The 24,020-nt window shown below is 48.7% G+C and overlaps 2 protein-coding genes across 10 annotated transcripts in view; one reads left to right on the top strand and one right to left on the bottom strand.

Annotated features, from left to right (window-relative positions):
* The window catches only part of PLEKHM1 (pleckstrin homology and RUN domain containing M1), a 72,058-nt gene that overhangs the window by 42,476 nt on the left and 5,562 nt on the right, over nucleotides 1-24,020 (bottom strand). For 2 of the 9 annotated variants that reach the window (XM_054535299.2, XM_063717940.1), the window contains exons 1-3: nucleotides 13,568-13,697; nucleotides 5,702-5,790; nucleotides 861-1,108 (exon numbers count right to left, since the gene is read on the bottom strand). In XM_054535299.2, the coding sequence (XP_054391274.2) occupies nucleotides 861-1,108; nucleotides 5,702-5,749 (296 nt within the window). In that variant the 5' untranslated portion in view covers nucleotides 5,750-5,790; nucleotides 13,568-13,697. 9 annotated transcript variants of the gene reach the window in all.
* LOC100936463 (uncharacterized protein FAM215A-like) lies at nucleotides 23,507-23,839 on the top strand. The gene has a single exon (XM_054537148.1). It carries the CDS (start codon nucleotides 23,507-23,509, stop codon nucleotides 23,837-23,839), a length of 333 nt encoding a protein of 110 aa, XP_054393123.1.

Below are 24,020 nucleotides of genomic sequence, written 5' to 3' on the forward strand. Positions count from 1 at the left end.
TACTTGCTCAAAAGCCCAGACAGTTAGGGGCCAAAGAGATAAGTGTCTCAGGGTGAATATTCATATGCTTTTCCTGATTCCACTTGTTAATAAAAATAACCCCATACCTCCTTAAGAGATAACATTAATGGCTGGGCGCGGTGGCTCATGCCTATAATCCCAGCACTTTGGGAGGCGGAGGTGGGCGGATCACAAGGTCAGGAGTTTGAGAGCAGCCTGACCAACATAGCAAAACCCCATCTCTACTAAAAATACAAAAATTAGCTGGGTGTGATGGTGCGTGCCTATTGTCCCAGTTACTCAGGAGGCTGAGGCAGGAGAATTGCTTGAACCTGGGAGGCGGAGGTGCCAGTGAACCGAGATCATGCCATTGCACTCCAGCCTGGGTGACAGAGCGAAACTCCGTCCCAAAAAAAAAAAAAAAGATTTACAATTCGGATGTTCGAATAATCTAAGGCAGGGTCAGCAAACGTCTTCTGTAAAGGGCCAGATAGTAAATTCTTTAGGCTTTCCAGGCCACACAACCTCTGTTGTAACTATGTAACTCTGCCCCAGTGTGGCAAAAAAGGTGGTTCCTGCTAAAGGTGACCAGTCTCACCTGCTTTTTGTGACCAGTCTCAAAGCAGCCACAGGCTCTTGCCTGAGTGCTGAGGGTCTCAAGATCTGCTGGCACACTGGCTGGGAAGCTTGGTCTAGAGATAAGCCTTTCTAGAAGACACTTTCAACCCCTACCTCACCCTATCTCTATGCTAGAACACAGGGCACCTCTGTTGGCTTCCTGAACAGCTGGGGAGGAAAAGCCAAGTGTCCCATACTCTGCTGCTCCTCCGCAAAGCAAAACCTCTCCAGCTAAATCTCACTTGTGAGTGACAGCTTTCAGGAGGGACCAGAAGACAGGCTGGGGCAGAGGCTTCTGGTGGGCACTTTTCTTCCTTTTTCCTCCGGCCTCAGCTCGGATGTGCTTGGCGTGCAGGCCATGGATAAATACGGCCTCCAGGGCACTGCACATGGTGTTGGCATCTCCGTCTTCACTAGTGACCACTGTGTCCAGGGACACGTACTGCTTCTGCAAGGCTTTCACGGATCCCACCAGCTTCTTCTTGATGACCTAGGCAGCACCACACAGAACACAGGCCTTTAGCGGAAAATCCTATGGAGAGTCCCTAGAGTGTAATCCTTTAGCTGGTGCCAAATACATATGCAACCACATGCACACACATCTATGGGTGTGTCTGTAGATTCCTTCTGCAAAATTAGCACATTGTTAACTATAGCAAAGAAAGATAAAGCATAGAGAAGAAAAGGAAAATCACACACACTACCCAGAGATAATTACTGTTACTGTTGTTTCATATGTCCTTTAGTGTAGATACTTTTTGTTTTTTAGACCAAACTTAAGTGAACTTAGAGCCATATAATCTTGTGTTTAAATATTGGCCCCATCATAGCTGCAGTGATGGGAGCTTGGGTAAATCCATCTAGGACAAGGTGGGGGGCTTCCCACCTTTTTTACACCGACAAGCTTCTGTAGAGAATCAATAAGCTACGAGGCAAAAACCAACAAACAAAAAACACCCACACTGCTTTAGAACAATAAAAACATGAGGAGAACAGGAACATGGTTTACTTTAAGAAAGATCCTAGGCTGGGCGTGGTGGCTCAAATCTGTAATCCCAGAACTTTGGGAGGTCAGAGGCAGGAGGACTGCTTGAGTCCAGGAGTTCAAGGCTGCAGTGAGCTGTGATCACACCACTGTATTCCAGCCTGGGCAACATAGCAAGACCTTGTCTCAAAAGAAGAAAGATCCTAGGCCTGGAAGCCAGAGGACTAGGCTCAGTCCTAGCTGTCAGTAACCAAACGGGCCTCCTCAGACATTCCACTTAACCTCTTTGAGCCTCAATTTCCTTATCTGTTAAAGTGGAAATAATACTTTCTGATCTATAGTACTATGAGGATTCTCCTGAGGACAGGACTACCTTTTTTTTTTTTTTTTTTTTTTTAGGGAAGTGGTTTCTGGTGAAAACCAGAAAACGTACTAGATAAATTCTAAAAAGAGGCTGGGTGTGGTGGCTCATGCCTGTAATCCCAACACTTTGGGAGGCCAATGCAGGCAGATCATTTGAGGTCAGGAGTTTGAGATCAGCCTGGCAAACATGATGAAACCCTGTCTCTACTAAAAATGCAAAAATTAGCCAGGTGTGGGCCGGGCGCGGTGGCTCACACCTGTAACCCCAGCACTTTGGGAGGCCAAGGCGGGCGGATCACGAGGTCAGAAGATCGAGACCATCCTGGATAACACAGTGAAACCCCGTCTCTACTAAAAATGCAAAAAAATAGCCGGGCGTGGTGGCAGGCACCTGTAGTCCCAGCTAGTCGGGAGGCTGAGGCAGGAGAATAGCGTGAACCCGTGAGGCGGAGTTTGCAGTGAGCCGAGATCGCGCCACTGCACTCCAGCCTGGGCGACAGAGCGAGACTCCGCCTCAAAAAAAAAAAAAAAAAAAAAATTAGCCAGGTGTGGTGGTGAGTGCCTGTAATCCCAGCTACTTAGGAGGTTGAGGCAGGAGAATCACTTAAACCCGGGAGGTGGGGGTTGTACTGAGCCAAAATCATGCCACTGCATTCCAACCTGGGTGGCAGAGTGAGACTCCATCTCAAAAAAACAAAACAAAACAAAACAAAACAAAACACATATATATAAAAGAGCTGAGTGTGGCACTAAGACTAGTGTTTTATTCATCCTTGTGTCGACACTTGACACTGTGCCTGGCACATAGAAATACTCAATAAATGTTTGTTAAATGAATACACCACAAAATGTACATAGAGTCTTTTGGAAATATAGAGTAAAAATTGAGTATAATTAGGCCGGGCGCCGTGGCTCACACCTGTAATCCCAGCACTTTGGGAGGCCGAAGCGGGCGGATCACGAGGTCGGGAGATCGAGACCATCCTGGCTAACACGGTGAAACCCTGTCTCTACTAAAAATACAAAAAAATTAGCCAGGCGTGGTGGCAGCGCCTGTAGTCCCAGCTACTCGGGAGGCTGAGGCAGGAGAATGGCGTGAACCTGGGAGGCGGAGCTTGCAGTGAGGCCGAGATCGCGCCACTGCACTCCAGCCTGGGCGACAGAGCAAGACTTCGTCTCAAAAAAAAAAAAAAAAAAAAAAAAAAATGAGCATAATTATAAGTATGTGAAAATCACATAAGTGGAAAAGGACTGGAAGGGATTAAAGAAAAACTGGTTTGAATTGTTGGGTGATAGGATTATGGATACATATTTTAATCTTTTATTTTGATTTCAGCCAAAACAATAAATGTTAACATTCTTTGAAAAGTTAAATTTGAAAAAAGGTAACAGTTTTAATGAGATATAATTCATACACCATAAAATACACCCATTTAAAGTATACAGTTCAATTGTTTCTAGTATATTCACACAATTGTGCAACCATCACCACTATCTAATTTTAGAAGATTTTCTGGCTGGGCACGGTGGCTCACGCCTATAATCCCAGCACTTCGGGAGGCCAAGATGAGTGGATCACCTGAGGTCAGGAGTTCAAGACCAGCCCAGCCAACATGGTGAAACCCCCAGCTCCACCAAAAATACAAAAATTAGGCGGGCATGGTGGTGCACACCCGTAATCCCAGCTACTTGGGAGGCAGAGGCATGAGAATCGCTTGAACCTGGGAGGTGGAGTTTGTGGTGAGTCAAGATAGTGCCACTGCACTCCAGCCTGGGCAGCAGAGTGAGACTCTGTCTCAAAAACAAACAAACAAACAAAACAAAACAAAACAAAACAAAAACGACTTTCATCACCCCAAAAGGAAATACTGTATATTAGTGATTGCCAGGGGCTGGGAGAAAAGGGAATACGAAGTGAATGCAGTCACTAATCTATTTTCTGTTTCTGTGGCTTTGCATATTTTGTACATCTCACATGAATAGATATCAATACAATATAGGACCCTTTGACTTATTTCACTTAGCATATTTTCCATCATGTTGTAGCATGTATCAGGACTTCATCCCTTTTTATTGCCAGAAAATATTCCGCTGCATAGATATACCACATTTTATTCATCCATTCATCAGTTAATAGACATTTGGGTTGTTTCTACTCTTTCGCTATTATCAATAATGCTGCTATGAACATCCATGTACAAGTTTTTGAGTGGACTTATATTTCTAGTTCTCTTGGGTATATATCTAGGAGTGGAATTGTATACATAACCCTACGTTTAACTTATCGAGGAACTGCCAAACTGTGTGCCAAAGTGGCTGCACTATTTTACATTCCCACCAGCAATATATGAGTTCCAATCTCTCCACACTTTTGCCAGCACTAGTTATTGCCTTTTTTATCACAGACATACTAGGGGACGTGAAGTAGTATCTCACTGTGGTTTCGATGCACATTTCCCTGATGTCTAATGATAACAACCATCTTTATTGGCCATGTGTGTATCTTCTTTGGAGAAGTGTCTATTCAAATCCTTTACCCATTTTATAACTGGATTATCTGTCTTTTTATTGTTGAGTTATAAGTGTTCTTTATATGTTCTGGATACCAGACCCTTATCAGATATTTGATTTGCAAGTATTTTCTCCCATTCTGTGGGTTGTCTTTTCATTTTCTTGATAGTATCCTTTGAGGCTCAAAAGTTTTTAATCTTGAAATAGTCTAATTTTAAATGTTCTTTTAAACGCAAGATGTTATTAGTATATTATATTTTAAAAGTACATACATACTTTGTTCAATTGAACACCTAACTAGGTGTTGGGTTAGGGTATACAGGGAGAAATAAGGCATACCCTCAAGAAAGGCATACCCTCATGGAGTCAGTTTGTGCAGCTGTTGTTAGAAGGCTGAGTTGGCCAGGGTTCTGCCCTAGCTCTGGAGGGTCCTGGGGTGGGATTCGGCAGGCACTGGGGGTGGGAGAGTGGGAGTGCAGAGGGGAGGGAAGAGCCTCTGCATGAAAGCCAGCTGGGAAACAGGTAGAGCTGGACTCTCCTGTGGCCAGGACGGGGAAAGGCATGTCTCTGAGGGCTACAGTTTCTTTCAAGCAGAGAGTTCTCTGAGCTGGGAAGCAGCAGTGGGGAGGAAAGGGAAATCCTGGCTTCTCCCCGAAAGCCATCTCAGGATGCTGCTAAGGGACCAGCCCCAAAGCTACCTGACTTCCTGCCTCTCCAAGAGAACAGAGAGCTCCATCCAGAGTACCCAAGATAGCCCAGGAGGGTGCAAAGGGCTGTCTAAGAAAAGGTCCTAGGGGGCTCCAGTGAACTGCTCACAAATCATTACATTTAGAATATCCTAGAAAATGGTAAGTGTTCAGATACATGTAAGTTACCAATTTACCCCCATTACTGAAACAACAAACCAGTGCCTGGGAATATCTGTTTCCCACCCATTCAGTGCTTTGATCAGACTGTGACCAAATCATGGCCTAAGGGCAGAGGGCTGAAGGGCTGAATGGAAATCCTTGGTCTTCAGGTTACTGATCTTAAATTCCCACTGCTTTTCATAAATCTCCATCTTATCACCAATAAGGTGATCTAGAAAGGACAGGGTCTAGCGGGCTGTGATGGCCGAGTGGTTAAGGTGTTGGACTCGAAAGGACAGCTTGAAGTGAGGCAAGCTGATGATACGACTGTCCCCTGCAGCCCTTCCCCGCCCTTGATCCTCCCTCGCCCACCTACCGGGATGGCAGCCTGGGGGTCCAGTCCATCCTCCACCACTGAAAGCATCTCCACTCACGCAGCTGCTCCCTCAGAGAATCACATGACACCTGAAGAGACAGATGGCAGCCAGATGAATGGGCAGGCAACTTTCCCCCAGCCAGAGTCCATTCCCAGCAAGCAGTAGGAGGTCAGCCTCTCTTACTCAAACTGCAACCAAAAAGGCCTTTGAAGAACACAAAAGTAAAAACTGATAATAGATTTGAAGGAAAGAAACAAGGAAGGAAAGCCCAGGGGGCTCAGTACTTGGGAGGCAAGGAGTCCTGGGTGCCAGGGGTGGGTCCACCCCAAGGAGTGGGTGGTAAGGGCGCTTCACATCAAATGCTGCCCAGAAAGCCAAGGCCCTGTAGGATCGAAATCTGTAGGCAGGGAACAACACGCTGATTCAGATACGGAGCTGCAGGTTCGAGAGGGAGGCTGCAGCTGAAGGTGGCAGGAACCCACTGGGACCAGGAAGCAGAGGCTCACAGGCTTACACATCACATTCAGGTACTGGGTCCTGCAACACCCTGCCCCCACCCCTCACTACTGTCCCAGTCCAACGTCTGGCAGCTCAGCAGTAAAAAGTACAACTGGAATGGCTTCAAAAGGAAAGGGCTCCCTTGCTACACTTCTGCTCCTCATTTGGGCTTTGAGGGTCTGGCTTGAGCAGCACAGACAGGGGGACTTCTCTAACCGGGACGACCACGAGGTCTCATCGCAGTTTGCCACTAACCAGGTAGGCATGCTCAGACCTCTCAGATGGAGAATTTGTAAATGCCTGTCACGGGGCCTGATATGTACCTGTACCTGATATGTTGTACTTGGTATCTGTCATCCCAGTGGATGTGGCCAGCTAAACTTACAGACCAAGAATGTCATCGCCTAAATGAGTATGCAGGAAGAGTTGAAGTCAGTGAGTGGTTAAATCCCTCAGGGCTGCTGGCTTCCTCCTGGGAGTGGGTGGGGTGGGGTGGGGTGGGGTGGGGTGGGGTGGGGTGGGGACTTCAGCCTGAGCCTGAGGGGACTGCTGACTGGCTTGGCCCCACCACAGCAACTTGGACAGACCTGGACCAGGCAGGCACATTCACACATAAACAAATCTCTAGCCAACTCCTGGCTGAGCATCAGGGGAACACCGGGAAAGGTGATGGCTGTCTCGGCTCTCAAACAATCGCCACACAAAGTTAACAAAACCAAGAAAAGTTAAATGGGCTCGATTCTCTTTACATATATTGCCTAATTTATAGCGCTAGGAGTTCTGTTTTATTGTCTCCACTTGACAGATAAGGAAATGGCAGCTGACCCAGGTCAAGGAAGTTCCTGAGGTCCTAGGGCTGATAAGCAGCCTGACTCCACCACCAGCCCCCAGGAGGAAGCAAACCCCAGCTCTAGGAAAACCGGACTCCTGAGTGAGTGCTGTAAACCAAAAATAAATTCTAAGCCCCCCAACTGCCTGAATGAACCCCCTCTTGGCCAAAGGGATTTCGAAAAAACTGAAAACTGAGTTCAGGCCATGACAGGAAGTGGGGCGTGGGCCATGCCTCATCCTGGCCTTTCCCTTTTGGAGCTTAGACACAACCGACCAGCTTAGACATAACCGATTCTGTTAACATTAAAACAGAATCCTAAGACTGACAGAACAGACTCTCAGCAGTTAAGACACCAACTCCAACCTGACGCTGGTCTAACATCACATGGGAGATGACAGGCCCTAAGGAAATCAAAGTATCTTACCCCCAAGTATATTTTTGACATAGTTTGGAATGGCCCTGCAAAGCCATCTCTTGTGGGGAAAATTTATATCCTGCAGAGATTCCCTTCCCTTTCTAGGTCTTTTCCTGATTTAGGGGAGATTTAACTAAGAGTCTGACACCTTAGAGACATTTACCATCTATTCTTTTGAAGGCTTCATCTACTTAACATGAACCTTGGCTTTCACAACCCACCTTATCTTAACCCCAAGCTTTTCTTCTGCTGACTTTAACTCTTTAGGCAAAGTTTAACCTTTTCAGCCAATTGCCAACCAGGAAATGTTTTCATCCACCTTACCCTGTCCCCACCAATGTATACCTTACATGTATTAATTTATGTCTTTGCCTGTAACTTCTGCCTGTAACTTGGATAAAAATCAAGCTGTACCCCAATCACCTTGGGCACATGTTCTCAGGACCTCCCAGGACTATGTCATGGGTCATGGCCCTCACATTTGGCTCAGAATAAACCTCTTCGAATATTTAACAGAGTTTGGCTTTTTCATCAACAGTGCCATCACCTCAGAGCTAGGATTCCAGGGGTGGTCTGGGAAGACCCTTTCACTGGGGGCCGGGAACAGGGGGTGCAGGAGAACATTAAGGCCAGTGTGGCAGGAAAGGTTTCCTGGACAGCCCTGGAGCAGCATGAGGTTTGGAAAGCAGACAGGCAGGCTGGCCCTAAATGGTGGAAGGTGCTCTGATTGGATCTCTGGCTTCTGGGGATAGCAGAGGGCAAACAGGACACAGGGAGTTAGGACCCAGAGCCAACCTCCCTAAGTCAGGCCCCTCAGGAGGAAGCAGGCGTGTATGGAGGATGGTTCCTGCAGACCCAGTAACAGGCCGGGTGCTGCAGATGGCCAGAAGAGCCCTCAGTCCTGACTACAGCCCCATCTGACTGCCTCACCCTTCACCATAGTCTGCTCCCAGCTACCCAGGGATTCTCAGGGCCCTCCTCCGGAGACCAGTTCCACATTCTGGCCACGGGATGACAGGAAAAGGGGGTTGTATGCTGCAGTGACTCTGCATCTAGGGTCACTTCCAGAAACAGGCCTGGTCTTGAGGTCAGGCTCCATCAAGGCTACCCTTTTGCAGCTCAGCAGGCCACGTCCAGCTTCTCTGGCTCCGAAACCCTGGGCTCCAATCCCAATCCACAATTTCCAGTGGCCTGAGGCCCTCAGGCCCACCCTTCTAGACAGAACCCAAAGCCCCAAAGTTGCCCTTCCCTTAACCAGCTACAGGGCGGGGACCCTAAGGACTTAGACCCAGTAATTTGAATTATAGCCCAGGCCCATTAAGACCTCATTAACTAATTAGCTGAGAGTAATAGAGTATTCACAGAGTATTCACTGGGAGGAGCAGGCCATTGGTAAGTGAGTGCTCTGGCCAAGTAACAGTATGCTAAGAAAACAAAATAGGCCAAGTGCCGTGGCCCACACCTGTAATCCCAGCACTTTGGGAGGCTGAGGCAGGAGGATCACTTGAGGTCAGGAGTTTGAGACCAGCCTGGCCAACATGGTGAAACCCTGTCTCTAATTTAAAAAAAAAACAAAAATTAGCCGGGCATGGTGGCCCATGCCTGTAATACCAGCTACCATACCGGCTGAGGCAGGAGAACCACTTGAACCCAGGAGGCGGAGTTTGCAGTGAGTCGAGATCGTGCCACTGCACTCCAGCTGGGGCAGCAAAGCAAGAATAAATAAATAAATAAATTATTTATGTCTCAAAATAAATAAATAAATAAATAATAAACTGAAGCTGGCTGGGCGCGGTGGCTCACGCCTGTAATCCCAGCACTTTGGGAGGCCGAGGCGGGTGGATCACGAGGTCAGGAGATCGAGACCATCCTGGCTAACATGGTGAAACCCCATCTCTACTAAAAATACAAAAAAATTAGCCGGGCGTGGTAGTCCCAGCTACTCGGGAGGCTGAGGCAGGAGAATGGCGTGGACCCAGGAGGCAGAGCTTGCATTGAGCCGAGATCGTGCCACTGCACCCCAGCTTGGGCGACAGAGCGAGACTCCATCTCAAAAAAAAAAAAAAAATTAATAATAATAAACTGAAGCTAAGAGAGACAGGGCCAGACAAGAAAAGGGTCACTTGGCCTAAAACAGAGTCAGAAATGCCACAAAATGACTGACAAGAGCTCAGAGAAATCCAGCAGAAGAGCCACTTGAAAATTCACAAGATAGGACTGGGCCTCTGGGGTTCCGGCCACAATGCAGGACACCTCTGTTTGTAGGCAGCCATAGCACCCCACCTATCCGCATCTGTTCCATCATGCTCAGGGAGGCAGGGCTCAGATGGTCAGTGACATAAGAACCCATGGCGGGAATCGGAAGGAGGCTTTGTGTCTCTTGACTGTGGGGACAGCACTGCGTCACCCACCCTGGTGGCCCAGATTCTGAATCTACCATCCTATGGAACTGGTTCCACTTTCTGTCCTCAAAACGCTCTTCATTGACACAAAGAACCAAAGTGAAGAGAGGTGTGGCTTCAAGGAGACCTACCTGAAGGGAGTAAGGCAAAGCTGGGCAACAGTACCAAAGGGCTCTTGAACATGACTGGTGAAAGCTTAGCAGGGGAAAGGTGACTGGTGCCATTTAGGAAGCCCCAAACCACACCAAGTCTACTGCCACCCTGTGTATTCATTCACCCTCACATAGCTCTCCAGAGTGCAGAAAGCAAGCTTCTCCGATGTCTCTCTCTAACCTCATTTAATTCTTACAGCAATCCCGTGACAGAGTGATTATCCCTGTTTTACAGAGGACAAAACTGAGGCTCAGTAGCAATTGGCCTTGGGTAAGGGACAGAACTCTCTGGTTTCTTCGTCCCAACTCCTGCATCTTTCCCTGGAACAAAAGGCCTCAGGTCTTTGGCTCAAATTCAGGCAAACTATTACTTCTTCTTTAGAGGTACTCGGAAGCTCCATTTCGTTACAGAAGGTCTAAAACCAACAAGAAATAGTTCTGCCAGTCAGGTTTATAGCCCCAACCAGCTGAGCCCAGGTCCTACCAATGCTCCTAAAGTCTCAGAGCTATACTTTCTTAAATGTTCCAACATAGTTAGGAAGGAACAGTTCCAGTTGGTTTCCTGCATTATGCTGCCTGGCCTTCTCTATATGTCCAATTTCACTTCCTCCAGAGATCAAGGAAGCAAAAAAAGAGAATGACTTGGATGAGACTTACGTTAAAAGAAGAAAGGGATAACCTGGTTTCACCACTCTCAAAACACTCCACCATCAGTGAACAGCAACCTCTTCTCTTGAGGGACTCCTCAGCCACTCCCCACGGCCTTCTCTCCACTGGCTGAATTGTGTAACTGGCTGTTCAGAGCCACAGCCTGGCTTTAAGCCATCCAACTGCTGTACCAATTGATGAGTCATGTTTTTTCAATTGGAAAAGAATGACAAAGTTATCCTCTGATTCAGAAAGGCAGCTGATCTTTCAGGCATGTGAGTGCTGACTGAGGAAACTGCACCTCTGTCCACCTGAGGAAAGTTGGATTTCTGTGATGGGTGGGATGGTGGGGGTTGGAGCTTTGAAGCAATTAAATACCAGATGAAGGGTGAGAAACTTCTAGCCTGTGATTCCCAGACTCAGGGCTAGTGGATGAGGGCAGAATTGTGGAGTCAGTGAACACTGGCTATCTTTCTTTCCTCCCTCCTTCCTTCCATCCAATATCACCCAGCTTCCCTGTATTCTTGTCCCATATCCCAGAGGATTCTAACAAGGACCAAACTCTGAATGAATGAAAACAGGACCATTGCCTGACCCATTCACCATTGTATTTCTAGTACCTAGAACAGTGCTTGGCACACACTGGCGCTCAAAAAATAAGCTGTTGAATGAATTGATTAATAAAATAAAAACAAGGCACAGGGCAAGTACCTCCACTTCATACACTGTGGAAAGTGGGGGTATATAACTCTTAAGTGCTGGGGCAACTGTGGAGCTCCTGTCATTAAGCCAAGCTGCCAATAAGGCTGAAAACAACTTAAATATACGGCATATTAATGGGAGGACATTGAAGGTAAACAGCATTCACTTTTCAAAGGAATACGACTATAAATGGCAAGCAGAGACAATGTTCTTTGGGGCCCTTTAAAACTGCAATCAGCCAGGCGCGGCAGCTCACGCCTGTAATCCCAGCACTTTGGGAGGCCGAGGTGGGTGGATCACCTGAGGTCAGGAGTTGGAGACCAGCCTGATCAACACAGAGAAACCCCCATCTCTACTAAAAATACAAAACTAGCTGGGCATGGTGGTGTATGCCTGTAATCCCAGCTACTCGGGAGACTGAGGCAGGAGAATCGCTTGAACCTGGGAGGCAGAGGTTGCGGTGAGCCGAGATCGTGCCACTGCACTCCAGCCTGGGCAACAAGAGTAACCTCCGTCGAAAAAAAAAAAAGAAAGAAAAAAAAACCTGTAATCAAATGGCCCACCCATCTGATGCCGGGTCCTCAGGATTCAGAGAAAATGTGTACCAAAAGCCCCCAGGAAACTAAACGCTGAGCATGGGACTTGGGTGCCTCTGGAATGTCCTTCTGCCTCAGCTACTCTGAGATATCATGGTTCCCTGTGTTCATGGAACCCAAATGGCCAAAAGTCAACGATCCAGCATTTACAAGAAAAGAAAGCGATTCAAGAGCCTCTGTACCCACCTAGGCCTCAGCCTCCCCAGGACCTACTCACCTATACTCTTCACAACAGGTAACATTGCCTCTGGCACCCATCATATCCCCTGAATTCAGCATCAGGATTGATCTGCCATCAGCTCTGGCAGGGAGAGGCCCTTACAAGTGCCAGGAAAAGGAACATGAACAATATTCTGTGACCACAGCCAACACCACACAGAACTTCTCAGAGGCTCTCCAGGGCCAGAACACCAGCCAGAAGGAAGTGACAGCTTCCATCAGTGAGCTGAGTGAGTGGCCATCTCTCACCTTCCAGATATTTGAATGATACCTACCATTCCAGCAGCCAGCACAACTCATTTAATATGAATGCCAGAAACACAATCCCTGAGGACAGGTACAGGAGACCAGATGCCAGGAAAAACCCCGGCCGACCCAAGAGTTGGGGAGAGCCCACTGCTCCTCCACCCTTATTTACCACCTGAGGCCCTGCACCCGCCAATCATGCTGCTCAGTCTCTAACTGCGGGTCTGAGTGAGCACCTACATTTGGCTGTTGAGGGGCAGCTGGTGGAGTTGGCAGGCGACTCTGCACTAAGTTTTCAGGTTGAATGGGAGTTGAGTCGAGGGAAGGAATGGACGCAGAGTTGGGGTGAAGAGTTGCGGTGGGCCAGCGGGGGTGAAAGGACATGGAGATGTCATTTTTAACAAGATTGGGTGAGGGTGGTCGGAAAGGAGGCAGCAAGAGTTCGGGACAGTTTAGCAAAGACTTAGGGATGGGTTGTCCTCAGTACGGCAGGAGACGCAAAGGAAGGTATACAGTGGCTAGGAGACTAAGGACGAGAAGACACAGTTAAGACTTGGAATAAGGCTGAGATCGGAGTTATCCAGAAGAAAGCGGTGAGCTCAACAGGGCACCTACTTTGGGGGTGGGTCTTAGATGAGAGGGCAGAGGTAGAATGTTTGGGATGAGCAGATCTTGGGGAGCTGGACAGGGGATGGGGGTGACTGGGATAAGAAAGCTGAGACAGAAAAGGGGAAACCTGAATGGTGGATCTCTGGGAGGTGAGCGCGGAGCATCGGGATTACCAGAGGGGTGCGCAGAGAGGATGAGGTGTGTCAGGGCGGGGCGAACGGACGTGGCCGAGATCGGGGTTGGAACTGGGGTAAAGTGGGGTCACGAGAGAAGCTGCATTTAAGCAAGACCGCTGGTGAGGGGATGCGTGCGCGGGCTGGGGGCTGGACAGACGGAGGGGACCGGGCCACAGCGGCGGTGCAGGGGGAAGGCTGGGTCGGAGTGGGGCGGGCGCGGGCTAGGCAGGGCTGATGGCTCTGAAGCCGGGCAGTCTCAGGGTAACCAGGGGCTGGGAATCGCGGAGGGAGCGGGAGGCCCACCGCCCGTTCGCGCCTCAGCCCTGCCACCCCTCCGCGGCCCTCCTCGCATCTTGACCCCCTAACTCACCAAGCGGGGCGAGAAGCGAGGCGAGGGGCGCTCCCGGCCGCTGCAGCCCCTCAGCCTCCGAGCCGACGATGCGGTCTCTCGGCCACTGACAACAGGAAGCGGCGCCCCGGCCCCTGACGCCATCACGTTGGCTCGGCGCTCCGGCCCTGCCCCCGGCCCGCGGCACCAATCGCGCTGCCCGAAGGAGCCTTGGGGGCGGGGCCAGCTGCTCCCGGAAGTCCCTGGGAGCTGAGCCCCGGGGCAAGAAGCGAGGTCTTGGAGGCTGGGGAACTGTGGGCGCCTGCCGGGCGCAGAGAGGCGAAGGCACCGGTGTCAGGGAGAACGCATTCGTTACCGCCCGCCTCCCGCAGGTCTGCGTCAAACTAGATCCTGGCTTCTGGGTTCCTGACCTCGTTTGGCCTCAGAACCATCTGTGCAACATTGGGGCTGTCACTTCGCCTCCCTCAGTTGAAGAGTTCCCACTTGTGAGTGGGACTAATAACGCCTGGCCTATCTTTGCCTCCCCGAGGGCAGCAGTGCAGCCCGTGGGGCGGAGCCCGGGCCCAAGTTGGAGCCTCCGCCTTGCGCTTTCAGGATAAACATAGTTGTTTTGACCAGACTTTATCCCAAGGGAACGCCTTGAAGTCCCCTTGGGCAATCTCCCGTGTGTAACTCGCCCATTAGCACCGCCTGGCTTGAAGCTTAGGGGCCTGGTTATTCTCTTCTAGCCCGTGTAGAGGATTTCTTTCTTCCTGTTTCTGTTTTTGAGACAAGATCTCACTCTGTCGCCCAGACTGGGGTGCTGTGGCACGATCACGGCTCACCACAGCTTTGACCTCACAGACTAAGTGGTTCTCCCACTTCAGCCTTCAAGTAGCTGGGACTACAGGCATGTACCACCACGCCCAGCTAATTTTTTCATTTTTTAAAAATTTATTTATTTTGTAGAGACAGGGGTCTCTCTGTGTTGCCTAGCCTGGTCTCCAACTCCTGGCCTCAGGCGATCCTCCTGACTCGGCCTCCCAAAGTGCTGGGATTACAGGCATGAACCACCACACCTGGCCTGTATGTCGTCTTTCTAATGCAAAAGTGACATTTCTCTTTCAGATGAACTCGGAACAAAATGTCATAAGTGGTGACCACAGCTAGTGAAGAGCAGGGCAGGGAGTGTTCGCAGGGACCCATGCTCTGGACACTTTATACTTGCAGGCTTTGGTCAATTGGGAGCCTAGGGCCTGAGTGTAGATGAGGGGAGGTACTGCTACATGCCAGTCCTAAGTGGGCACAGGGGTTGGCTGGGAAATGGGCCAGTTCTTGGAAGCAAGCTTCACTGCCCTCGGCCTGGGCGTCCTGTGCTCTTTTGGCTTCTTTGGGTAGGAAGGTGTCCCTCCTATCTCTGCAAAGGTCAGAGTCCCACTGTCTGCTTTCAAGTATAAAACCAGCACTTGGGGGTATGACCCTGAGCTGTATGAGGGCCGCCCTTTCAGTAATTCTCTCTCCAGGAGTGAGAACCTCCCCTTCTCAATTTTAGACTAGATGGGTCTGAGTGTGTTTAGTGCAGTTCATGGTTGAGCAGGAAGATTAGAAATAAGGACATAGAGACAAACTATTCTCTTGGTGTTAAACTCATTTTAAACAAAGTGGAAAGTAAGGGATTTAGTAGGGAAATCCTTTCACCTTGGCAAAAGGATAGTATACAACTGGCACAGCATGATCCTTGGTGGCTTGACACAAGCATTCCCTGTCCCCCATCAAGCACATGTCCCTCAGTAATTCCACTGCATTTTTGTGCAGCTGCTGTGTGCTGGAGCTGTGGGGAACCCCTCGGTAATCTCTTGTCTGCTTTTTAGGAGCCCCTATCTCCAGGACTTCTCTTACTTCCCAAGCCACCCCGCTTCTTTGAAAGGTCTGCAGGCTTGTCTACCTCTTCTCAGCTTGCTCTGCATGCCTTGGGGAAGCTCTTAAAGCATGGATCATGAAGGAGGGGGGTGGAGGAGAGGGAAATGCATGTTTCCACAAATGGACCATAAGCCCAGCAGGCAGGCTCCGGATGGGATTAAAAAACCCTTACATTATCATGTGACTTGCACAAGAAAAAAGGTACCTGCAAAGGGCCAAGGGACCAGAGAGGAGAACTCGAGAGGTATCCTGGAGGAGGTGAATTTTGATATGAGCTTTCTAGGTGAGTAAAGGGCATCACAGGTGAAGGGACTGGCTGGTAAGTGGCCAGCAGATAGGAATACAGGCTGAGCTCAGGGGAGGGTGCACCCAGAGGTGGGGAGGAAGTTGGAAGTGAAAAAGGAGGCTGGGTGCGGTGGGTCATGCCTGTAATCCCAGCACTTTGGGTGGCCGAGGCGGGTGGATCACTTGAGGTCAGGAGTTCGAGACCAGCCTGGCCAACATGGTGAAACCCCATCTCTACTAAAAATACAAAAATTAGCCAGGTGTCGTTGTGTGCGTCTGTATTCCCAGCTACTAGGGAGGCTGAGTATGAGAACTGCTTGAACCCGGGAGGCAGAGATTGCCGTGAGCCAAGATAATGCCATTGCACTCCAGCCTGGGCGACAGAGTGAGATCCTGTCTCAAAAAAAAAATTTTTTTAATAATAATAAAATAAAAAATAAAAATAAAAGGAAGTGAAAAAGGAAAGGGTAAGGGGAGAGGGCCAGAATGGAAGGGGAGCTGAAGATTGAGCAAGGCAAAGTTGGAGGCCAGTGCAGGAAGGGCTCAAACCATTTGCAAGGATGGTTCACATCCCACTGGTCTGTCAGCTTAGATTTAAAGCACTACCCAGAGTTATTCAAAGCCAGACAGGAGAACTGCAGGCATCAGAATGCCCTGGGGACAGGTCCAAAATGCAGATTCCTAAGCCCCACACTAACCCTAAAGAGTCACTCTAGGATGAGGTCCAAGAATTTGGGCTTGACCCCACCTCTCCTGTCCCCTGCCCTCATCACTGAGGACCTAAAGGATAATGAAAGGGGGGAATCTGTGCCCTAAATAATCTCTTTTGGCAGTTACTTTCTGTTTTCAAAGTTCAAGTCTGTCCTCCGGGACTAACCTAGGAGATGAGGGGTAAGGGAATTAACATTTATGGAAAATGGAGGAACCCACATAGGCACCTGTGTTCACCTTATATTCCTTACCAGCCACCTGAAAGGCGGGTGCTGCCATTATCTCCATTGCATGGATGAGAAAATAGGCTTAAAAGAGGTTAAGTGGCCAGGCGTGGTGGCTCACGCCTGTAATCCCAGCACTTTGGGAGGCTGAGGTGGGTGGATCATGAGATCAAGAGATCCAGACCATCCTGGCCAACATGGTGAAACCCTGTCTCTACTAAAAATACAAAGAATTAGCTGGGCGTGGTAGCACGCATCTGTAGTCCCAGCTACTCGAGAGGCTGAAGCAGGAGAATCGCTTGAACCCAGGAGGCAGAGGTTGCAGTGAGCCGATATCAAGCCACTGCACTCCAGCCTGGTGACAGAGCGAGACTTCATCTCTAAAAAAAGAAAAAAAAAAAAAAGAGGTTAAGTAACTTGGGGGGGCCACAGCCACAGAAGTAGTAAGTGCTAAAGTAGGGTTCTTACCTAGTTCTTTCTGATTCTAGTTTCAGCTTTGTTCAGTGGGTTTTAGAGCCAGGGCTGCTTAGGTTTGAATCTCACCTCTATCCCATATTGTTTGCTGGGACTTCCTTAAAACAGTGTGGGGCCCAGGGCAACCCAATGAGTATGGGGCTAAGATAGCTGACAGCTGCCACCGAGTCAGCATTTTTCACAGGCCCCTTGAGATAGCACTGAAGACAGAAATTTCTAAATTGAATTTTATTGATATTCAGGAAAGAGAAGTAAGTCACAACACCCCTTGGCCCTCAGCCCCAAGCAGAGAGCCCAGAGTGTGTGACCTCAGGCAAGTGCCAAAACCTCTCTGAGCCTCAGTTCCTCATCTGTAAATAGGGGCTAATGTCAGTTGATGTGAGAATTAAATATGATATCCTGGCTGGGCACAGTGGCTCACGCCTGTAATCCCATAATTTTGGAGGCTGAGGTGGGTGGATTACTTGAGGCCAGGAGTTTGAAACCAGTCTGGCTAACATGGTGAAACCCCATCTCTACCAAAGATACAAAAATTAGCCAGGCGTGGTGGTTCATGCCTGTAGTCCCAGGTACTTGTGAGGCTGGAGCACAAGAATCGCTTGAACCTGGGAGGCTGAGGTTGCAGTGAGCTGAGATTGCGCCACTGCACTGCAGCCTACATGACAGAGTGAGACTTTGTTCCAAAACAACAACAAAAAAAAAAAAAAAAGAAAGAAAGAAAGAAAAGAAAAAGATGATATCCTTAATACAAGTTCTGGCCTGTAGTAAGTGCTCAAAGATGAACAGCTGTTACTATTCTAGTTCTGGCTAATTTTTTCACCCTGCCAATTGGGCAGGTCCTTGCCTTCCATTGCTCTTGTAAGCACTTGAATGAGAGCCTTTCTTGTCTGAACCCCAGATATATTCTTGCTTGGCATCTGATTGAAATCATAAAACTAGCGTTAATGCACCCTCCTCTCTGGACACTGGAATCACTGGTGTGCTCTTCAGTTCTGTTGTAGGAAGCTGTTTCTTTCCACTCTCTCTTTTTAAAAAAATTGATTAAAAAGTGTTGTTATACACACAGTTTACAATTCAATAAAATGAAACGGAATGGGGATGAAACATAACGAACAACAGCAGTTCATTGTCCCCACTGTTCCCACCCTTCTGGGGAACAGGCTTTCAGCGGAATCTTCTGGTGCTTCTCCCCACATCTCCTGCACGTCTCATTGTTTGTATTTTATTATTTTTTTGAGACACAGTCTCGCTCTGTCACCCAGGCTGGAGTGCAGTGGCGCCATCTTGGCTCACTGCAACCTCCGCCTCCTGGGTTCAAGCAATGCTCCTGCCTCAGCCTCCCTACTAGCTGGGATTACAGGCATGTGCCACCACGCCCAGCTGATTTTGTATTTTTAGTAGACACGGGGTTTCACCATGTTGTCAAGGCTGATCTCAAACTCCTGACCTCATGTGATCCACCCGCCTTGGCCTCCCAAAGTGCTGGGATTACAGGCGTGAGCCACCGCGCCCAGCTGTCTCATAGTTTTAGACACTGTCTGTTGCCTTCCTAGTAAACCAGGCAAGGACTTAGCTCTTTCACACCCCAGCCCTGTCCATTCTTGAGGTTTGGTTATGCCACAATTTGTAGAAAATTAACCGTGTTTACAGAATTGTGACTATATAAATAGTATTCACCACAGAGCTTAATAATGTGCTGTGAGGTCAGGCACGGTGGCTCATGCCTGTAATCCCAGCACTTTGGGAAGCCAAGGTGGGCAGATCACCTGAGGTCGGGAGTTCAAGACCAACCTGGCCAACATGGAGAAACCCCATCTCTACTAAAAATACAAAAATTAGCTGGGTGTGGTGGTGCCCCCCTGTAGTCCCAGCTACTTGGGAGGGTGAGGCAGAGAATCACTTGAACCTGGGAGGCGGAGGTTGCAGTGAGCCGAGATCATGCCACTGCACTCCAGCCTGGGCAACAGAGACTCCATCTCAAAATATAATAAAATAAAAATAAAATACACTCTGATGATGCCTGCTTCCCCCAAGGGTGCCTCATGCTCTCTCCTTTTCTTTCAGTGCCATCTGCCATTATCGTGCCCTCGTTCTCTTCTAGTGCTCTGGCGGAGCAGGTGGGGCCCATGCCCACAGTGCCCTCTCCAAGTTCTGTCCTCCATGTGCTCAAGTCATCCCCTAAACTTGTCACATGTGGTCATCCTGGAACTTTGCTTAAGTGCTTCCTGGGTTGGGGCCTTTATTTCTTGGCTCCCTTCTCTTCTTGCTTAATTTCCCCTCCCTTTGCTGCAGCACATACTCAGTTAAGAATCCCTTTCTAACATTAAAAAAAGAAAAAGAGAATAGTTCTTGGACCTCCTCATGATAGAAGTTATATCTTTAGGCTGGGCGTGGTGGCTTACGTGTGTAATCCCAGCAGTTTGGGAGGCCAAGGCAGGTGGATCACTTGAGCTCAGGAGTTCAAGACCAGCCTGAACAACATGGTAAAACCCTATCTCTACAAAAAGTACAAAAATTAGCCAGGTGTGGTTGCACATACCTGCAATCCCAGCTACTCAGGAAGCTGAGGGAGGAGAATCTCTTGAACCCAGGAGGTGGAGGTTGCAATGATCTCTGATCATGCCACTGCACTCCAGCCTGGGCGACAGAGTGAGACCCTGTCTCAAAAAAAAAGAAAAAAACGTTGTATCTTTAATATCCATTAACTGAAAAATAAAAATAAGGACCAAAAATTACCATGCGGACACACGTGCTTTTAAATGAATTTGTGTGTTATTAACCACAGCAACATTTATGAACTTGTGAAAAACTGTTACTGGTTTAGGCTTAAGGGTTTGCCCAGTCTAGCTTCAATGTTCAATGGGTGGGTGCGGCGGCTCACACTTTGGGAGGCCAAGGCAGGCAGATCGCTTAGTCCAGGAGTTGGAGACCAACCTGAGCCACATAGCGAAACCCGATCTCTACAAAAAATTTAAAAATTAGCTGTGCGCTGTCACGCGCACCTGTAGTCCCAGATATTGGAGGGCAGTGGGGGGTGGCGCTGAGGCGGGAGGATCACTTGAGGCCAGAAGGTCAAGGCTGCAGTGAGCCGAGGCTGAGTCACTGCACTCCAGCCTGGGTGGCACAGCAAAACTCTGTCAAAAAAACAAAACAAAACCAACCAAACAAACAAGAACTAAAGTTGGATGCAGTGGCTCACATCTGTAATCCCAACAACTCGGAAGGCTCAGGCAGGAGGATTGCTTGAGGCCAGGAGTTCAAGACCAGCCTGGGCAACATAGTGAGACCCTCCCCTCTGAGAAAATTAAATATTAATAAAAACAAACCCTAGTAGCTTCAGTCTTTGATTCTCCATCCCTCATTTCATCCCTTTGTCTTCTGGTAATAGAATTTCCTTCTTGTTTTTCTTTTGAGATGAGCCACCTTCGCTCCCTGGGATTCTGCTGGGATTGAGTTACCGCCTTCCAAGCTCAAGTGATCCTCCCACCTCAGCCTCCCAAGTCTCTAAGACCACAGGCGCATGCCACCATGCCTGGCTAATGTTTTGTATTTTCTGTAGAGCCGGGGTTTTGCCATGTTGCCCAGGAATTTTTCCTTTAATGTTTTCCTGCTACTTACTAATTCACTTTGTCACCCTGTGAGCTCATAAGAGCAGAGAGATAGCAACAGGAGCTAAAAAACTCTAAGCTGTGAAAAAATATTAAATATGAAATCATAATAGCTATTAGCTTAATTTGTTTTAGGCAAATTGCAAAGTAATTTTTTGGGAATCAGTGTCCCACTGCAGTTATTCCATATGGGGATTCCTAATTCCCAGTTTGTTTTTAAAATAATTTGTAAACACCTAGTACAAACACATGATATGAAATTCAAGAGGTACAAAAGGGCATACAGCCCTGCACCCTCTGTTTCCCTCCCTGAAGGCAACCACCATTACCAGTTTCTCATGTGTGCTTCCAGAGGTATTCTTGTCCAACAGAACTTCAATGATGAAAACAGTTGCCTGTGCTGCCCAGTTTGGTAGCCATTAGCCACACGGGGCAGTTCAGCACTTGATATGTGGCTAGTGTGTCTTAGGAGCTGACTTTAAAAAAAAATTTTTTTTTTTTTAAAGACTCAGCGTCTTGCTCTGTTTACCAGACTGGACTGCAGCGGTGTGTGAACATGGCCTCAAACTCTTATTTATTTATTTTTTGAGACAGGGCCTCACTGTTGTCCAGGCTGGAGTGCGGTGGTGCAGTCATAGCTCACTGCAACCTTGACCTCCTGGGCTCAAGAAATCCTCCCACCTCAGCCTCCTAAGTTGCTGGGACTACAGATGCATGCCACCATGTTTGGCTGATTTTTACAATTTTAAATTTTTTGCCTGGGCGCAGTGGTTCATGCCTGTAATCTCAGCACTTTGGGAGGCTGAGGCGGGCAGATCACCTGAGGTCAGGAGTTCGAGACCAGGCTGGCCAACATGGCAAAACCTTGTCTCTACCAAAAATACAAAAATTTGCTGGGTATGGTGGTACGTGCCTGTAGTCCCAGCTACTTGGAGGCTGAGGCACGAGAATCACTTGAACCCAGGAGGCAGATGTTGTAATAAGCTGAGACTGCGCCACTGCACTCCAGCCTGGGTGACAGAGTGAGACCCGTCTCAAAAAAAATAAAAATAAATAAATTTTTTGTAGAAAAGGGGTTTCACTATGTTGCCCAGGGTGGTCTTGAACTATTGGCCTCAAGCTATCCTCCCACTTGGCCTCCCAAAGTGCTGGGATTACAGGCATGAGCCACTGTGGCCAACCTAAATTTATATGTAAATAGCCATATGTGGCTAGTGGCTACTGTATCAGACCTCACAGTTCTGTACAGATAATGCACAGTACACAGTAGCATACTATACACGCCCTACTAAATCTTGCTTTGCTCCCTTAACTGCACCTATGCATCTTGGAGATAGATTGTCCCAGTCTGCCTCATTTTTAAAAACTGCTGCATAATATCCTCTTGTAATCCACAAAGGCAATCCCAGACCCAGCCTGGGGGGCCATGGGTCATCACTTTTTACAAGCTCTAAAATCTTCCACATATACCATAACCAAGGCACTTCAAAACAACCCTAGGTTCCTCATGCCTCTACTTTTATCAGCCTGGGCCTGACATAGTTGGACATTGAATAGTCACTTTTGGGGGCTGGCGGAAATAATTTACCATGAGTGACTGCCCTAAAATATACTCTCCACCCACGTGGCCCATGCCTGGCATTCACTAGTGCTGGTGGCATTCTTTAAGGTTGCTCATATCTCTAAGTGGTTCTCCTTTAAAGAGCAAAGTCTCCTGGGAAAGGTGGTCATTAAGCAGAACATTTGGGGCTCATCTTGCTTTTGCCCTGTTGAGAGGGGCCAAGGGACTTGGTAGAGCAGCAGGGGCTCTGACGGTGAACCTCATTGTTTTTAAAATTATTCTTAAGAGGCCAGGTGTGTTGGCTCACACCTGTAGTCCCAGGACTTTGAGGAGCAGAGGCAGGAGGATCGTTTGAGTCCAGGAGTTCAAGATTAGACTGAGCAAAATGGGGAGACCTCATCTCTACAAAAAATTTAAAAGAAAATTAATTGGGCATGGTGGCACGAGCCTGTGGTCCCTGCTACTCGAGAGGCTGAGGTGGGAGGATCACCTGAGCCCAGGAGGTTAATACTTGCAGTGAGCTGAGTTCACACCACTGCACTCGAGCCTTGACGACAGAATGAGACTGTCTCAAAAAAAAAAAAAAAAAAAAAAAAAAATTGTCCTTAAGTCCATGTGGACCCCTGACTAGGTTTGTGTCCTAGACAGCCTTCCTCTGAGGACAATTCAGGTGGTGAGACTCCAGCTTTAAATGGCCTCTAGAGAAATTTCACTAACCTGCCTTGGTGTTTGACCCTGTATAACCCCTTTCTTCTGGAGGTCCCTTTGGGTGGCAGTAGATGCGGGATTTGGTGTCTGACAGATCTGGGGACAGATCCCAGCTCCAAATGGCAGAGTCTACAGATTACAAGCCAAATACTTAGCACTATGTGCTGATCTTCAGGAAGTCAGTCTATATTTCATAACAAGTCACATGAGGGTAATGAAGGAATGGCCTAAAATGCTCTCAGTAATATTGCTGAGTCATTCCTCAGGGCTGGGCTTGGTGTTAGGCATGGCGGGGAAGGGAGCAGAGCTGTGTGCAGAGGAAGATGCAGTTCTTGCCTTGTCAGGGTCCCTGACCTGATGGCGACCCATGGTGGAGTCTTCATAGTGACAGGCACTACTGTAAAAGCACACCCAGGTTGTGCAACCCCCAAAGCAGTTCTCCTCACTCACCGGGATAGACTATTGGCCCTACCTGCACCCACCACTTGCCATGGTTTCGTTGTGGGTGGAGGGTACTTTCCTGCCCCCTGGCTTTGGGTTTGCCCACGTGGCTTGCTCTGGCCATGGAATGAAGCAGAAACGAAAGGCTGCCAGTTCCGAGTCCACGTCTGAAGTCGCTTTAGGTGGTTCCGCGGGCCCCGTGCGCTCCCACCTTCACCCAGAGGGCCTTCTCTGGTGCAGCCGCTTCTTCAGTCTCCGCCCAAAAGGAACGGAGCCCCCTGGCCAATCCGCAGGCCTACAGGGAGCCACAGAGCGCAGCGGCTGGTCCAGCGTTCAAGCCCAAGCACAGGCCTGCCAGAACCTTGTTCCAGCCGCCGTTTAGGATGGTTGATTAGGACGCATTGCTGTGGCGGTAGCTCACCAATCCAATGCGTGCACCCGCTCCTTTATTAGGCTATAGAGCCAGTGGCTCCCACAGGAACCTGATACAACAGTGCGTTAAATAAGGAGCTTATTGAGCTCTCATGTCCTAAGCCAGTGGAGAAGTCCAGGGCTAGTGTGGG

Source organism: Pongo abelii, chromosome 19 (assembly GCF_028885655.2).
Source record: "Pongo abelii isolate AG06213 chromosome 19, NHGRI_mPonAbe1-v2.0_pri, whole genome shotgun sequence".
Classification (NCBI taxonomy): Eukaryota; Metazoa; Chordata; class Mammalia; order Primates; family Hominidae; genus Pongo; species Pongo abelii.